The following is a 19,244-nucleotide window of genomic DNA, read 5'->3' on the forward strand; positions in this document are numbered from 1 at the left end:
ACTTTAGTTAGGTTATATAATTATTGGATGAATCTCTTACACTCTTGGTTTATATGGTAAGGTACTGAGAATTAATATTTGTTTATAGGTGCAATACCAGCACTATTGCCAGAATGTCCTGATTATTTAACTACACCACAAGAAGGAAAATATCATTCTTTTCGTTGAAGGTATTATGTGATAAAATTAATAGTAGCCATTCGAATGAGTGGACCTGTGTCAAAAAGTTGAGTAGTGTGTATTTTCTTTTAATTAGTGAAATGCCATTTTTGAGAGTTCTGTGGTATGTTACAATTAACGCAAATCTCACTTTCACTGTCCATGTCAATGATTAACAGCTTGGTCAAATAGGGAACATAAAGTTTCTAGTGACCGTAAGTACCAAAACACAGTTAGCTAATATTCTTAATATTGTCGAGTTAAAATTTAGCAACAGAGAAGATCAGGAACCTAATGAGAGTATTGATTTCATAACCACTATTTTGAATAATTTATCTGAAAACTTGCCAGATAAACATGAAATTGTAAACGTTATGGAAGAACAGATTCCATTGCTAAAATGCAAGAAGAAAATTGCAAGATATTCGTGGGATATTTTAGTTTTGTGGTCATTAGTTCATTCTATTTCTCCTCAGTGTTACAAGTTTTTAAGAAGCAGTGGTATAATAACTATGTCTAACCCTGCTACTCTGACTAGAATATGTGGTGGATTTGCTAGAAATACTGCTCTTGAACAAGTTCCTGCACATTTTCTGGGATATATAACTTGGACAGTGAGATTTTTAACTGAAGAAGACCGGGCAGTCTCCTCTCAGTGCATGAAATCCATTTAAAGTCACAAAGGGGGAAACATAGTTGGCCAGGCCTACAATAGTAGTGAATTTGCATCTGCAGCCTACGTATTCGTGGTGCGTGGTTTGGATACACAGTACACCGATGTAGCTCATATTCTGCTGGTCAAAGTCTTGCACGCCCCTGCTCTTTTCACCTTCCTTAAAGATATTGTATCGAAGTTAGAAAGCATGGAGTTTGAAGTTGTTGGTATTGTATCTCATAATAATACCATCAATAAGAAAGCTGTATCTTACTTCAGTGATCCACCCGAACTTAAAATTAAGTACCGACACCCTTCTCCAGGTGCTGGAAGGAGGCCATTTTATTTTCTAATCAATAGTGTGCGCCCATCAAAATGCATAAGAAACAACTGGCTGAATCAGAAAGAAGAGATTATAGAGCTTCCGGATTTTAATTATGAGCTGGGTGATGGTTTTGCGTCTTTCAACAGCTTGAAATCTCTTCATTTGCTGGAAAAGGCAAATTTATTGACATTTGCAAACAAGCTATGTCTTAAATCACTGTATCCCTGAACCATAGAAAGGCAGAATGTAAAACTTGGTCTCCATATTTTTGACCATACAACAGCTATTGCTCTCAGAGAATTAGGCTCTAAACACAATATTGAATACTGCAACTTTCATTGAGATCATTTGCAGGTGGTGGATGCAGTTAATGTAAAAACATTATTAAAAGGTCAAAGGTTATTAAATAGGATTCAACAGCCAATAACCAGGAATTCTAAGCACATACTGGAGTTCCTACATCAGTTTGCAAATTGGTTAATAAAGGAAAATTCTCAGGGTTTAATTGGTCTTAGCAGACAAACACATTTAGCTCTTGGGCATACCATTCTCACATTGGTGGATCTGCCTAGGTATTGGCTCAATGAGAAAAAGAGGCAATACATTCTAACAGGCAAGGTTCAAACTGATGACCTGGAAAGCAGGTTTGGTAAATTTTATCAGATGAGTGGTGGTAATTACCATGTGTCAATTAGACAGATTTTTGAGACAGAAAGAAACTGAGGGTATGAAGCTATGTATCATTAATATTAAAGTCCCAAAAATGGGTGGTGTAGTAATTGCCAAGGATGACATTTTTTCTACTGAGACAGACATAAATGACCTTCCAGGAGTGACATATAATGAAGAGTTAAATGTAGTTGTGGAAGATATTGATATACAGGAATTGGATGAGTATGTGTGGCCTGTACTCCACTACATAAGTGGTTACTGCTCATATGCAGTCATTAAGAAACTTAAATGTGATTATTTATTTTATTTATTTGCCTGTAGACAACTGTTGTGTTGTGTAGGCATCGTCAGATGGTTATACAAATGATTATACATAAGGTCAGTAGTTACATAGTTATACAGATTGTGGTACTAAAGATTACACAAAAGTTAACATATGGTATATGATTATACAAAAGGTCAGTGTGGTTGTATGACATAAATTACAGTTCCTTTGATCACAATCACATTTATAATAATAGAGAATCATATTTTTTCATCATGTAGGAATTCACTTATGCTATAGAATGCTTTCTCTTTCAACCATGTCTCTACTACCATTTTAAATCTATTCTCATGCAATTCCCTCATTCCATGTGATGTATTTTTGTAAAATGTTTTGCCAGCACGTAAAAAATTATTTTGGATTTAACTCAAACGTGTCCAAGGAATGTCTAATAAGTTCCTATGTCTGGTTTCATATGAGCGCACGTCTGACCTGCTTTCCTACATGTGGGAATTCTCTTTGGCATGCATAAGTGCTTTAAGTATGTATAGACTGGGAACTGAAAGAATTTTGTGCTCAATGAAGCATTGTCCGCAAGAAGTTAAATTGCTCACACCAAAAATACATCTAATGGCTTTCTTCTGCCAGAGGAAAACATCTTTTGCCCCAGCAGAGTTTCCCCAAAGAATTATTCCATAATGCAGATGAGTATGAAAATAGGCATGGTATACCATAAGTATGCACTCCTTACTGACACAATGCTTCAGTTTCCTAAGGAGATAAAGAAATCTTTCCAACCTACTGCACAGCTTTTCTGTGTGAGTATTCCAGCACAATTTGGTATCAAGACAAATGCCTAGCAATTTTACTGAATGTCTGATTTCATTAGGTACATCATTAATATCTCTATTTAACGACAGTCTATTTTCATGGAACAAGTGAGCTGCCATTTCCTTCATAGATTTGTTCATTTGTTTGACAACATCCACATCATTATGTGACATGATAAAAGTTGTGTCATCAGCATACATTACAGATTTATATGGTAATGTGTTGGGCAAGTCATTCACATACACAATGAATAAGAAAGGTCCCAGTCCAGACCCTTGTGGGACTCCATATTTTACCTTGAGAAGGTCAGATTTGTTGTTTGAATTTATATAGATCATTTGGTCTGTGTTTGTCAAATATGATTTCAGCAGTAATAGTTCTGTTTCAGTTATTCCATATTTTTCTAGTTTCTTAATTAAAATGCTACGTGAGGCAGTGTCAAATGCCTTGGTTAAATCAAATAAAATGACAATTAAATGGACACCCTAGCTGCAACATGTCCCCAATGAAGTACATCAACGCCTGTTTGCAGCTAGTGTGTCCATTTAAATATCATTTCATTTCTAGCAAAGCTGCATGGTCATCCACGGTAACTGTTCTTTCGGGATCAGATACTACCGTCATATATAGTTAAATCAAATAAAGTTGTATAGGTATGTTCCCTTTTCTCAAAACCTTGTAATATTGATAAGACAACTTCCTGAACTGCTTTTATTGTTGATAGCCCAGTTCAGAATCCATACTGAGCCTTATTGAGACGGTTGTGACACTCAAAAAAATCGTTTAATTGGACTTTCAGTAATTTTAGATAATATCGGTACTATTGCTATAGGTCTGTAATTTTGGTGTGAATTTCTGTCTCCCTTTTTGTATATGGGCAATACAATTGTCAGTTTAAGGCAGTCTGGAAATGTTCCCTCAGTAAACATCCTATTGATTAAGTAAGACAGTGGAATGCATATAGTGTCATATTTTCTTTATGGTAAAATTAGAAAAACCATGGATGTCCTCAGTTCTGGAGTTGTTTAGTGATCTGACTACATCCAGCATATCCTTAAGATAAATTGTTCTCCATTCAAATTTTGGCAAGTTGCCTGTTAACTCTGTTTCCTGCAATTTGGGAAGTCTGTCCTCACTATCATCTAAATTCTCCAGAATTTATGAAACTATTATTTAGTTCAACTTCACTTAGAGGAACAAGTAAATTTTCTGCAATTAGCCCTGTTTCTGCTTTAACTATTTTCCATGCTGCTTTATATTTGCTGCTGGACTGATAAATATAGTTATCATTAGCTTTTTTCTTTGCAGAAATGATTTCTTTTCTGTACAGCTTTTTTGAATTGGCATATCAAATGCTGCATCATATTCCCCAATCTGTAATGTGCTATTGCAACTCATCAAGACACTTCAGTAGTACAACAAATGTGGCTGTAATCACTAGATGCTGTAGTAAAACGGTTCTCCTCTAACAACCTTGTGTCTAAACCTGACAAGAACCAGCATTTTCTGTCAGAACTATCTAAAGATATAGGAAATTGAACAGTTAAGCTTTTAGGAGTCCATGTTGACTCCAAGTTGACCTGGGAAGAACACATTAGTTACATCTGCAAAAAATTGTCAAAGGTATCACATCTATAATGGAAACTGAGAGATTTATGTACTATAGAATATTTAAGATTGACCTATTTTGCACTGCTCCAGTCCCACATTTCTCACGGACTGCTGGTGCGGGGCCACTCTACACATTAAGCCATCTATTGACGATACAAAGAAAATCTTGGTACTAAATGATTTTTATTTCTTGACTGTGAAAATGATGTAAGCTTACTGAATTTATAATTCGATGAAATGTAAACACTTCAGATGGCTGGCTGGCAGATATCTGGTGCAACTCAAGTAATTGTCTTTTCCTCCTCATTTTCCCGAAATTTTTGACAAGAATAGGATATGAATCTAAGGTCCAGTCAGCATAGTAAGTGAATAAACAGTATATGCTTTTATAGATATCAAATTTTTACTACTCAAAGATACACAGACGGTCCTTTGCAAATGTCAGATCAACAGTGAACAGTGCGAACCTCAACCCCACTTGTTATATATGTTTTCAAACAGTTGTTTGATAGTATTGCTCTATTTAGATATTACAATTAAAAATGATCAAAAGTCAATTTTCCCTCTTATTATTTTCAGACATTCAGTTTTGGGTAACAGCAAAACAGAGCAATGTGCTACAATGCAGTTTTAGTATATGCTAATTACAAGACAATGTAACAGTTTCAGATGCTTCTACTATTTTATCGATTTTTATGTGTTTGATGTGTTACTGTTTCATAATCATTTAGATATTATATCATCTAGAATGAAAGATTACTGTTCCTAACATTATAATTATTTTGTAAATTGGAATCTTGCCACAAATGAGCAGAGAGTTGTGGTATCAATGTGCGTGATACCCTTTCTAATGTTTTCTCTTACACATCAACACTTTCAAATATTATTGTGTGTCACCGGTCTATTCACGAAATGGAGAACTGGTAATGAGAATAAATATAAAGGTAAAAAATAAGGTTTCCTGAGCATAAGTGAATACAGAGGATACATAGTAAACTGTACTGCCTACATAGTTAGCTGGTAATCAGCATCTTACTGCCACATGTATTCTGTGAATAAAAATATATTTTATACATCCAAGACTTGTAATTTTGGACTATATGATTTCTCACTCACACAGTTTCTTTTCTCGCACTGTAGAAGCTAATTGTCTCCTCTATCATATCATATGTCATTTATTGTTAATCCTTGAAAAATTGCACACAAACTGGATGACTCTTTCTGTCAACCAGAGCACTTGCGTAAAATAACACGCGTATGTGATTAACGACACAGTGTGAAACATCGGGTAGACAACACACAACGAAACACGTAAAGATTAACCGAAACTTTAGAACCAGCTACAATAATGTATGGGAAAAGTAAAATTTCATATCTTCTGACCCAGTAATTTTGATGTGTTTCTTTGTACACAGTTCCATAGTTTTTAACTAATCCTGGTCGTGCCAGTGTCCTATATGTGGTCTCCTTTACAGATGAACCATACTTTCTTACTGATTAAAAGCAAGCATTTAAATTACAAATATTTACACACAGTTCAGCAAAAAAAAATATATAACTGTATCAGGTGCCATGCATCCTGCATTTTCGGTGTTACAACCGGAGTGCCTAATAAGGAAATCACCGCGTTAACAATTAACGCAACTGCTGACAGTGGATGCAGTACACTGATCAGCAGATTACTGCAGACTAAGATGGTCACTCCTTTGGAACAAAAAGGTAGACACACCTGGAGCTGAGAACAAGGCTGGTCGTATGTGGGTGCCAAGTTATTTTGAGCTAGATGTAACATAGTGATGTGTAGAGTAGCATGATGTCTACGTTCGTGCCCTATTTAGTGTACTTTTTGTTACAAAAACGAACTGCAAGGTAAGTTCAGAAAGCACATACAGGATAAAAGACATGTACCTCATTTGTGCATTACATATATTGTACGTAACTACAAAAAATGCAGTGGGCGAATGGTATACTGCCTTTTAACCACATACAATAAATAATTCTACTTTGTTTCATGATAAATAGTTGAGAATGTCTAACTGGTATTATTACATGAGTTTAATATGTCACTTTTTGTTTACATTTTATGCTTAATATAAGAATTTGAGTATTATATTATTTTGCTGTCTTGTCATATTTACTGTTACCACTATAAATGCATAGACAAATCCATGAAAAAGTAAAGACTCACAACTCACGCCCCCATCCTCACAGCTTTACTTCTGCCAGTACCTCGTCTCCTACCTTCCAAAGCTGTGAGGACGGGCCGTGAGTCGTGCTTGGGTGGCTCAGTTGGTAGAGCACTTGCCCGCGAGAGGCAAAGGTCCCGAGTTCGAGTCTCGATCCGGCACGCAGTTTTAATCTGCCAGGAAGTTTCATATCAGCGCACACTCCGCTACAGAGTGAAAATCTCATTCTGGAAACATTCCCCAGGCTGTGGCTATGCCATGTCTCCGCAATATCACTTCTTTCAGGAGTGCTAGTTCTGCAAGGTTCGCAGGAGAGCTTCTGTTAACTTTGGAAGGGTGGAGACGAGGTACTGGCAGAAGTAAAGATGTGAGGATGGGAGACCTTGTTTTCGCCCGAACGAACTAGCCCAGTTCTGAGGCAGCATGTTGAGCTGACATCTGTTGACAACACCGAGCAACACTACATTACTCAAGCGCTGCGTATTTTACTTCGCATTGGCAAGTTTAGCGCGAAAACGTTGGACGTAAGACACATCTTTGCAGGTATATCAATTTCTTATTTGCAGTTTGCTAACAAAATAGGAATAAGTACCAACGTCTTTTCATTATTTGTGAAGGATATACTTCATACCCACAAAGTTTCTTGGTAAGGCGTTCTTTAGATATGATAACTTGGAATGATGTGTATCACCATCTATGGCCGTCCTATCGCCCTCACTCCCACCCTTAAGTACCTTGGCGTCACCCTCGACCGTCGCCTCTCCTGGACTCCCCATCTCCAGACGATCCAAGCCAAGGCACGCTCCCGACTCGGTCTCCTCAAGCTCCTCTCCGGCCGTACGTGGGGTCTGGACCCCTCCACAATCCTCACAACCTATAAATCCCTCATCCCCCCTATCCTTTGTTACGCCCATCCAGCCTGGATCTCCGCCCCCCCCTACCTTCTACAAATCCCTCCAAATCCTTGAATGCCATGCTCTCCGCCTTGCCTATCGCATCCGTCTCCCCTCCCCCACGCAGATCCTGTATGATCTCATCCCCTTCCCCCACCTCCTCCTTTTCCTTGAAAGGATACGGATCCTGTACACCTCCCGTAAACTTGATCCTCCTCACCCGCTCGTGTCCCCGATCCTCTCCCACCCCCGCCCACTGCCGTGCCTGTATTCCCACGTCCCACCCGGTCTCCATCTCTCCACCCTCCTTACCCTCTCCCAAGGTGGCTTCCGCCAGCTCCCCCTCCCTGATGATGTCCTCCTCCCCTGCATCTACCCCTCCTATCAACTTTGATCCTCCCCCCCACCTCCTGTGTCCTTTCCTTCAGGCACCTTCCCTTCTCTTTCCTTTCCCCCCCTCCCTCCTACCCTCTCCTCCGGGCTTCCCTCCCCCTTCCTCCCTCCCCCTCTCTCCTTTGCCCATGGCATCTCTGCTCTCCCCTCTCCCATTTCCCCTTCCTCCTCCTCCACCTCCTCTCTTGGCAGGTCCCCGGACTCGTACACGCTGAGTGGACATTCGCGCGCCGGAGATCATCGCCATCAGTGTCTAGTGTGTGTGCTTCGTTTTGTGTTTCGTGCAGTTACACCTCAACTGTTCACATGTGCCGTCGCCGTTCTCCGTGTTTTGTGCGCTGTGTCTACAAGTGTTAGCGTTTTTATCGTCCAACGTGAACGGCTTCTTGTTTATTGTTTTTTTGTATCTCCATTTTTTGCCCGCCGTTTTTTGTATTCTCTGTATCACCTCTGTCATGTCATTGTTCCACTTAAGGCTGAAGAGCAGCGTACTATGCTGCTGACAGCCCACCTAGTATGAGGTCATTAAAATTACAATAAAGAAAAAAAAAAAAAGATGTGTATTATCATTTGGGTAAGAGATGGAATCAATTTTTGAGTGGCTCGGAGAATATGATCCGAGCACATGCTCTAAATGCAATAGTATCGGCGGCGTAAGGGTTCGTGTTTTAACAGCACAGCGCGCAGTTGGAATTGATACGTCACCGGAATTGCTGTGCCCATAATTTTCCATTCATTAGCCGTACTTGCGACTACAGCCTGGAACTTCCTCGGTCGATAAATGATCTATCATCTATGTGCTTGGCTACACACACACATACATACACGAAACTCAAAATGGTTAACATTTCTTAACTTCGCCTTTCGAAGCAGCAGGAAAATCTGTTATGGAAAACCTATATCGAGTTTACAGTAAACCAGCCCAGGTTAATTTTATTTTCCCGTTTACGTTTCTCCTCTCCCCAACCCATAACTTTATCGATTTGTTCGCTGCATATTAGCTGAGTTTTTGTATCGAATTTCAAGCATACTTTCCAACTTACTGTTATAGGGTCTTACTTCGAGTGTCTCCAGGTTTATGTGCTTCACGTAAAAACTCTTCCCACGTTTCGTATTACCCAGTGGAAGTCCAGGCAAGCAGAAGACGGCAAGAGATGTAATGGCGATGCTAACCCAGCCAGCTGCACGTAGTGTAGAGTCGTGACGCGAGAGGGCAGCAGAGTAGCCGGACCCGCGTAGTACGGACTACCACCGACAGATGACAGGCGCGAACTGCAGTGCATAAATCTATGTAAAGGGAAATTATGGCCAACTTGCCAGTGAGCGACATTTTCGAACGACTGCGCCGATGGTGATACATTAAGCGAGTACTGACTTGACCCGGGGTCTAGCCATCTCCCCTCCACACTGTCTGAGCACTGTAGCTAGCGACCAATAAGGAGCCACCAGACGACTACCAATGAAAAAGTGCTGTGCATCAGGCGCGCGCGCGCGCGAAATTTTGTGTTAGTCACTACTCACTATTGTGTTTGTATCGAGGCCAACGAGCCCGTTGCCCTCGGTTTGTATGTGTATGCGTTTCCTGCGTCAGCGTGTCCTCCGTACTGTATTTTGGAAATGATTTCGTTCGAAGATAGTGTTGTGTACAAGCGAAAGGCTGAAGTATTTGTAAGTACCATATTTAGTATGAATTTTTTGCACTTAATGTTTTTTTTTAAGCGTTGAAATTCATTGCTTTCAATGATAATGCTGTCGGCGAACGAAAGGCAGAGTGAAATAGTTAATACTATTTCTCAAGTGGGTGTATTCTCTGCTTGCTTTTTGAAGCTATTAATCCAGACTGCTCACTTGACAGTTGTTATTGGCAACTTGGTAATGTTGGCTACTTAAGATTATAGAATTACGGGGATCAAATAAAACATGAAAGATAAGGGTATTGGTAGGGTAAAAATAAAATAAGCACGATCGGGTAAAAATAGCTATTACTAGAGTACATTATGGAAGGAAATAAGATGAAGGTACAGCCAACTTGTTTACCTGATCAGAAATCCTCATTTAAAAATCTTGCTGTGGACTCCAGTAATTTAAATGGTGTGATAGTAAGCAGGAGATTTAATAACTGTATGAAACAGCGCACGCAAATCGTAATATAAAACAGCGGTATACCTATTTTGACAGATTTTCATTTCTCGGTACTGGAAAATTACCATTTAATACATGTTTCTGTACGAATTTGGTTTTTATGTTTCTTGTTACCCACATAGACTTTTAATGATCCTTTAAAAGAAGGCTTTTTTCGTAGGCCATTTTTTCTTTATGTTTCACATATATGTGAAACATGTGTATGTGTAAGAAGTTTCATAATCAGCTAAAACTTATTAACATTGTGTACTGGAATTATAAAACACATTTGTATACTAAACTGTGAGTTGTTTTTTTCCATTGTTTGGAAAGGTGGAGGAAAAGTGGAGTAAACAGAAGGCAATCATATCTTGAGCAGCTGACTGCGTCCTAAGTTCAGATTAATTACAAATAGTGTTTGCTTTTTTTTTAAATTAGTAACTTTTTTGTTTACTCTCTGTATTTCAATTTGGAAATCATTAGACTGTCAGTAGTGTTGAATGCCTAGAAATTACATTAAACTGCAACCTTTAAGAGAAAGACACGGAGTATGCTGTGGTAGTTTAAAATTAATGCCAGGTGTAAATAAAAGCTGTTACTCAACTGTAATTTAAACATACCACTGGTATCTGAGAGTAATACTAAAAAGTTCTGAATACACAAAGATCTGTTCTCAGTAAAGATGAATATACTTGCTTGGCTACATGGGCCTTCCTGTAACTTCATTCAAGGTAAAAGTTTGTTTCTGAGTTTGTTCAGGTACTACAGAAAGCATATTTACCAGTGAAAAGAAGTTTTGCCAGTAAGGATTGCTTTTCAGATTTTACCAAACACCCAGCTCTAATCACCCAGAAACTTCACAAATTTTAAATAATCTATAGGAGCACACCAACATGTCCATTTGTCTTTCCCTTAAGATTTGGAATTGGAACTATCAGACTGAAGTGTCTAGAAAAATTTGTTTAGGACAAAACTATTAGTTTAAATACTGTTTGTAACATTAATGGACATAGTTAATATTTCCTCTGTATAAAAATCTACCCTTTTCCTCAAAGCTTATACTACATTAATTTGTTTGACATAGATATGTCTAATAGACCATTATATGAATTCTTTTTATCTTGCCTCATACTTTCATTGTCCTGTCACCTGTGTAGGCACTTTCTTCAATTTAGTCACTAGGTCTTTTTTTGTGCCCCCCAAGTATTTTTTCTTTTTTCAGTGAAATGTTTGTGTGAATATGAAACATTTTTAACCATATTCTGACGAGTACAAAAGCTTTTCACCCAAAATTTCGAAAGTTTAAATATTATTTTGTTTTTACCACTCCCTACCCAAGGTAAAATGTGTACTTGTTGGTGGTTTTTATGAAATTGTGGTCTGGTCTACCATGTGTCTACATACCTGCTGCACTTCTTATATCAAATGTATGTTACTGTAGGGAGGAAAATTCTGACATAATTTAAATGAAGCCAAGTACAGAAGTATTAGTAATACATGCTCTTCTCTCTTAACAGGAAATTCTCCCGCAGTGGAAAACATGTGTGTTGGAGCTGCACAGAAATGATTGTAATGTGCAAGAAATTAAATCTTTAAACATCCTTGTTGATGTTAAATCAAGGGAGGAGTTTGGACAGTGGTTGGCACAGTTTGAAAACATAACAAAAACAACTTATACAATAAGGTGCACTGAACCTGCATCAGGAAAGTATGTTGTTTGCAAACAAAGGCTGGTCTGTCACCACAATACTCGCAGTATAAAAGTTCACGGTTCAGTGCAAAGGGCAACAAAAAACACTGACTGTCCGTCAAAAATGACAGTGACAATTCACGCTGTGCATGATAGATCCAGAGGTAAGTCTGTAGAGAAAGCAATGGTCTACAAGGAAATGCCGTGTGAGGTTAACTTGGTGTTGGGTCATAACCACAGTGTTGAGAATGCTGCTGCTTTAAGATTTAGACAACCACCAAGTGATGTCAAAGAAATATTAATATCCCTGTTTGAAAGAGGTCATTCACCAGCCACTGCTCTTGAGTCAATAAAGGTTGAAATACAGCTGAATTGTTCAGATTACCATTTAGTCCTTGCAGACAGAAGCAGGTGTCCTGATTACAACTTTTGCCACTATTTGTTCAACAAAGTTTTTAAGAAAAATTATGGGCCAACAGACTCGAACAAAGATGGAAAGCAGCTGTTACAACAGAGGTTAGAGGAATACAACAGCGAAGTTGGAGCTGTGTGTGCCAAGATGATTCAGTAAGATGATGATTATATAGTATGGTAAGAGTATATTTACAAATTTGTAGTCTGATGAAAACTTTATGCATATACATTTAGCTACTATTAATATTTGTATAATTGTTTTTCAGAATTTGCTCACCACTGATGCAAAAAGTCCATACTCGTGTAAAAGCTGCTTCCAAACTTGTATTTATGGATTCCACCGGTTCTCTGGATCACGACAGCAGCAGAGTGTTTGTTTTACTTACTCACAGTGAGTGTGGAGGTTTACCACTAGGAGTTCTGATTGTGTCTTCAGAAAGCTGCGGAGTTACAGAAATGGGACTAGAGTTGCTGAAAGAGATAGTGGGGGAAAATATTTTGGGGGAAACATCAATGGCCCAAGTGTGTTTCTGACTGACGACAGCCAGTCAGAACAAAATGCAATTAGAAGGTGCTTCCCAAACACAAAAGCTTTGTCGTGTATATTCCATGTCCTGCAGGCAGTGTGGCGCTGGCTTCTCAAAGCAAAAAATGCTATACCACAGCAAAAACAGTGCGAGTTCCTCCAGAATTTCAAAAAAATGTTTGCGCAAACAAAAAATGAAGCAGTGGTAAACTATAATGTAACAAGAGCGAACATCGGTGAAAATAATCAAAATTTATTGAAATACTTGGAAGTGTATTGGGATAGGAGAGGACTGTGGACCCTTTCACGTCGGCGAGGTATGCTTGTAGAAGGGCACAACACAAATAATATAACTGGGGCCTTCACGAGAATTTTAAAGGACAGGATTTTTGAGAGGGTGCGTGCCTTCAATGTGGTTCAGATGGTGGACTTTTTTCTCAAAAAGGTGAATTTGTATTTTCAGAGGAGACTTCTTGATGCTGCTAATGGAGCAAGTCCTAAGTCTTTCTGTAGGCCTACAAAGGCTCCTTCACAGGAGATTCTAGCAAAAATCAGACAAGTCAATGAGGATGTTCTGCTCATTCCCAGTGAAGAAAGGGAGAATCATTATTACATTGTTAATATGGCTGTTCTTGTTTGCACTTGTTGCCAAGGCAATACAGGGAAGATCTGCAAACATATAGACTGGGGAACTACAGGGAGGTGACGGATAGTGACACTGTACGTAGACTGTATTATTTTATTGCTACAGATGAGGAGCCTCCTCAAGGGTGGCTAGAGCCTCTGTATTGCACTCAGAATGCAGGGGCTTCAAGTTCTTCGGAACGTTTGGAGCAAATGGACACAGGTTTGCTCTGTGAAAGCCAAGCAGAGATGCCAGAGACACTTCACCCGGAGACAGTTCCAGACAATACAAATAATGATTTAATCGACGAGATAAAAGCTCGTCTCATAGATTTTTCAAATAAATCCCCTGAGGAAATGAGGAAAGGCCTTGAAGTCATGTGCGAAAAATTGAGAAAGCTTGCATCTTATTTGGCAAATTTTGGTGAAGGTAAGTAAAACATACTTTTATATAAATGTTATGGCAAGTAATTCAATATTGTATGAATTCTAATTTTTGTTACAGGAAAATCTAGAAAAAATCGCGGTAACTATATTCCCGTTCAGTCCACTACAATAAGCAGAAGAAAAAACAAGTTGGCAGGTCGCAGATGTCATCCGGGGGGAAGACAAAGACCACACTCTAAGCAAAGCGAGGAATTTGTAAAGACAGTAGAAATTTCTGAAATGGTAAGTATTACATTTCTAAAGTCATGTATGGCATTTTGAAATTTATCTAGCAACTTTCCTTTCCCCAAAGGGCATATTAAGGAATAAAGTAATTATTATTTATTTAACATTTTTAAGTTTGAGGGAGCACTGCTGGACATACAGTGCTATTGGCTAACTTGCATAAATTTAATACTGTGTGCTAATGGTGGCGTAAAGACCGAAACAATCCACAAAAGAAATAAGAAATTGCAACTGAAAACTGCCTCCAGACTGACCTCACATCCAGTATTGATAAAGGCTATGGCATGCAAGTTTCCGGCACCATTTTTAAAATAATTCTTATTTTATCTGAAGGTAGCTCTGTTAGTATAATTAAAGAAAATACTTAATTATGATTTGATGTGACTGTCACGTGGAATAATTTGTAGACATTGCTATTGAAAAAACTGAAGTCACTCCACACCTTGTACTTGGTGTGGATAATTCCATTACACAGCAAGCCAGCTGAATGATACACTGCAAATCAGTCATAAAGTGTTTACACATTCTGTTTCATTCGGAAAAAAAATTGATGTGTGTACAGGATGTTCCCTTCTGTGCAAGCGGCATTGCATATTTCCATTGGCTTGTGACTTTCTCATGCAAATGTGAATGTTCCAACATAGTTCACAACACGTCTTGTTCCAAAGCAGTGGCATTAGTACATTATGGAATAATTGCTGATGGGTAAAAGTGCTCATATCTTGTGTTAACACAACTTCCTGATTGGCAGTTGCCCATTAGCTTAAAATCTCAGTCCTGACTACAACACCATCTAGGCAGAAAAATTACATCTGGTATTATCACCCATATTAATATACTCACGTTCAAACTGTTTGCTAATCTTGTTTAGATGTTAGGTTATTAACATCATGGCATTTCGTTTCTTTGGTCCAGTATGTCTTGCACGTACAGTAAAATTCTCATTACATGACATCTAAATTGTAACAATTAACTAGGCCTATATTTTTTATTATTAGTTATCTAAGTGTTTTTTTAAGGTGTGGCATATACATATTATGGCTTTAAGTAGCTACTTACAATATAAAGATGTAAATACACACAAATGTGGAGCCACTTTGAGTTTCATTCCGTCATTGAATATTTCGGTACAGTAATGGATAAGAAAAGCCATGTTACATAAACATTTTTCCCCAACATTAGTGCAACAAACTTAGTAATCCATAATTTAGAAATAAAGGTTTTCAGTAATGTTAATGTGGATTTTAATTTCTTTTCAGGCTACCTTTCCATCACCAGCTACGCAGTCATCCCAGTCAGCTTCAGACTTTTGAAGGTGCGCGACTGTTTACTGCAGCATAGTGTGTAGGATTTTCTTAATCTGAGATCCAACGTAATGGAACTATTAAGGGAATGATTGTAGTAAGTTTTTTCTTAAAGCTCAGGCCTAGCCTTACTGCTGAAATATATTAAGTTTTTTTGTTGTACCTCGGGTCTGACCCGATTATTCCCGACGGGGTCATGGATTTTCTCTGCCTCGTGATGACTGGGTGTTGTGTGATGTCCTTAGGTTAGTTAGGTTTAAGTAGTTCTGAGTTCTAGGGGACTGATGACCATAGACGTTAAGTCCCGTAGTGCTCAGAGCCATTTTCTAACCCGATTATTGAAATAAGTTTTTTGTTACAGCTCAGACCAAACTTACTATTGAAATATAGAAGTTCTTCTTTAAATTGGGATATCCCAACAATGTGGATACTTATTGTGTATGTTGCACAAGTTTCTGGGAAATGTGAATTATCTTTTCTTAAAATGTAAACTAATTTTATATTCTGCATATGACTTTTTTATTTACATCTGTTCCTTCAGGTTACATGTAGCTTATTTAATTTGTCATATTATGTCTGCTTTCTGAAGTAGTTCTGTCAGCTGATAATGAAAAATGTTTCCTGCATTTTAATATATATTGGCAGGAATGAACTGTTATTTTATTAATTTGTATTAAAACTTTATTTTAGAAGATTAAGTGAAGATATTTTGCAATGTTAATATAAGCATCACATTTAAATAGGAATTATGAACAGATTGCCCCCATTTACACCAAGGTTGGCATAAAGGAATTGCTTATGATGATAGCTTCCTCTGGCATGTAGAGTCCAAACAAAAATTTTCCATCTCAAATTAACTAAAAGGGAAGTAAATTATTTTTTTTTTGCTGGGAGAACACACTTTCAGGCAACCATCCTAAACTAAACAAAAAGTGAATTAATGTTGTAAAAAACTTAATTTTTTCATTAAATGCCAAGCCAACTAGTCAGACTGCATGTCTTCATATCACAGTTTGTGACTTCATTCTGAAATGAAAGGACAATGAATCTCTTTAAACTTTTATTTGAATAGCAGATAGAAAGCTGAACTAGGTAAGTGTACTCGCCACGAATGTTTACGTTCAGCTTTTGGTGACGCAATGTTCTGCTTCTGGTAAGTGAAGACAAAGGGGAAAAGCAAAGGAGTGTGGAAAAATTGTAAAATATGTGAGTAAGTAATAAGACAGAATCAGGGTCCAAAGAGACCTATGCTTGTGTGGTAAACAACCTGCAGATGAGGGTTGACATGAGTAGGTGGATGAAAGCCAGATTCTTGTAATTTAACTGTGTGTTTCAAATCACTGCCTGGTCTACAGAGAGCTATTAACTGGACAGGAGAGAGTAATGATTTGTTTAATTTTGTATATGTATTAATGTCCAACTGCATGCATCGATGACAAAGACTAAGAATATAGATAAAGCACTGGCACACATTTACTAAATTCAAGAAACCAATTTAAGAAAGGTATTGACTATAATGATTACAATTTGTACACAACTGCCACAAAACAAACACTGACAGTAAAACACAATTTGGGGTTATTCACATTACAGCATTTTTTAAAAATGATACTGTATTGCTATACAGACTGTTGTGTTATTTAAACTAATTGGGATTTCATGTAATGTACTGTAGTGTTTCTGTCCTAACCCATACCAAGCTCACTTAGACCTAGATGTCTGGTGCTCTTAAAACCCCACTCAGTGCTGCCTTCAAATTGCCAGCAAGCTTATACATACATCTCTCACTGCCATTTGACTAGTGGAGTTATGTTCAACTTTAGTGGTATTACCATCAACAAAAATGCAGAGAATGCAATCATATGTCCAAATTAATTTGTGATTTGTTGCACATCACTACAATGTATAATGCAAAGTAATCCCTGGAACATATTACTAATGAACTGACAGGCTATTTAGTTCACAAGATAGTCCTTTAGGACTTCAGCATAGTAAAATCTTGCTCTTTTCATAGAGATTGCCTATTAAGGACTAAAAACTGAACCATGTAATGTCTAAGTAACTTTGATTTTCTAATTTTGCAATTACACACACGCACAGAGACAGAGAGAGAGAGAGAGAGAGAGAGAGAGAGAGAGAGAGAGACGCACACCACACATTTACGGATTGCATGCTGTTTGTGTGATCCATATCTGAGGAGGAGATCATGCTCATCCACCACTGCCAGCTATCAGCTTTCAGGTAAGTGACGCACTGTATTTCCTTTATGTATATACATATCCAATCTTCAGTCATTCTCTTGTGACATTAAGGTGCACAGGAAACGACAGTATGTATCAGGAAAGAAACTGGAATGAGTTACAACAGGGCAGGTATGCCAGCTTGCCCAGGAAAATGCATTAAACATAACTAATATTATATCAGCTTCACTTTTAAGACTTACGCCTTACACCATTAAGTCTCGGTCATTGTCTTCCTAATGAAACTCCTCCACCACACTTGTCAAACAGGGTGCTTCAAGTTGTTGAGATATCTCACTTCAAAAAAACTTAGTAAAACATTTATCATAACCTAAATAGGTGTGGGTCACTCAGGGGACCATATTATACAAAGTCTTTCTCTTCATGAATGTTTCCCACAAACTATCATGCATGGAGGATAAATTCCATTCACTAACGATGGTACTAAGTAATCCCAAATAAAAATCCAAGCCAGCTGACAGAGAAATCAAATAAATGTCTCAAAGATGGTTAAAATTCATCACATAAAGACAAAGTGGCCCTAAACATAAATAAAACTAACTGTATGAACTTCCATTCAAATAAAAACCATAGTGAGGTTTGACTAATAGTTAACAAAGATCGATTAAAACATGTGAGAGTAAATTTGTGGGCATTAATGTGTTGCCAGCTGGAACAAGGAGAACATGTGAACATTTTAGCAGAGCACATGTTACACTACTCTGAGAATTCTCAAAGTGATCTACTTTGTAAACAAACATTCAAACATCAGTTATGTGATAATATTTTAGGATACCAGAGCTTGGAATGTATAGATTGTCTTCAAGGCATACACAAACAGAAAAAAGCACTATTGCCCACAGAAAAATCTTTAACTGTATGGAGTAATACTAGACAAATTTTTCCAGATAGATGTAATTTTTAAATCTGAGACAATATGTGGAACAAGCAACTGAAAGTATATTTCCACATTTTCTGTTGTTCTTAAAATTATATGTAGTATAATACAGTTAAAACAAATATTAGGGCCCATTTTTAGATTCAAAGTTGTGTTAAAAGTAGAAGACAAAAGATGGACAGATGTAAAACCTCCATATCATTTAACAGCAATGGGGGTATAAAAAAAGCAGACACCCAACACCTTAATCTGTACTGCACACTCAGTCTGGCATATTTATTTTTAAATCTGAAAGTTGTTACCATTTGAAAAGTCTTAGCCTATTTTGTTTTGCTAAGATCCAAGGTAACTGGTGTTATCGTAACACGTTTCTTTACACTTAAACTAATTTAGTAAAATTCTTTAATTTGTATAAAAATAACACAAGTAAGACTTTTGGACCCGTATGAATGTAGTTTTATGAGCTTAGCCTGAACTATTACATGAGCACATGTTATTTTCTGATTCGACTAAAAAAAATGTATTGAAGGTAAGTACATTCTACGCTTCTTTATAATGATTCCATCACAACACGCCTATATTAAGCATATTTTACTGTGCCTTAAAAGCCTTTGAGGTCTGGTACTGGCAATTTACCTAATGTATCATGGCTGACTGTGCTACATTCAACTTCTATTGGGGCAAACAGATATATTAACAAACTGGAAGATTAATACATTTGTTAATGTGTCCATGTTTCATCCTACGTGCATGAAAATGATGTAC

At 37.6% G+C, this 19,244-nt stretch overlaps 2 protein-coding genes across 2 annotated transcripts in view; both read left to right on the top strand.

The window, feature by feature from the left end:
• LOC126232170 (uncharacterized) overlaps positions 1-15,704 on the top strand; it is a 139,724-nt gene extending 124,020 nt beyond the window's left edge. The window contains exon 8 of the transcript XR_007544678.1: positions 15,587-15,704. The gene's annotated coding sequence lies outside the window, so the exon portion shown is untranslated. The remainder of the gene's footprint in view (positions 1-15,586) is intronic.
• On the top strand, positions 13,364-15,938 carry LOC126232171 (uncharacterized). The gene is made up of 4 exons (XM_049942471.1): positions 13,364-13,795; positions 13,871-14,034; positions 15,297-15,438; positions 15,703-15,938. The coding sequence occupies exons 1-3, from the start codon at positions 13,579-13,581 to the stop codon at positions 15,348-15,350; spliced, it is 435 nt and encodes a 144-aa protein (XP_049798428.1). The 5' UTR covers positions 13,364-13,578; the 3' UTR covers positions 15,351-15,438; positions 15,703-15,938.
• Positions 15,939-19,244: the final 3,306 nt, after the last annotated feature.

This window comes from Schistocerca nitens, unplaced genomic scaffold (genome assembly GCF_023898315.1).
Source record: "Schistocerca nitens isolate TAMUIC-IGC-003100 unplaced genomic scaffold, iqSchNite1.1 HiC_scaffold_465, whole genome shotgun sequence".
NCBI classification, from domain to species: Eukaryota; Metazoa; Arthropoda; class Insecta; order Orthoptera; family Acrididae; genus Schistocerca; species Schistocerca nitens.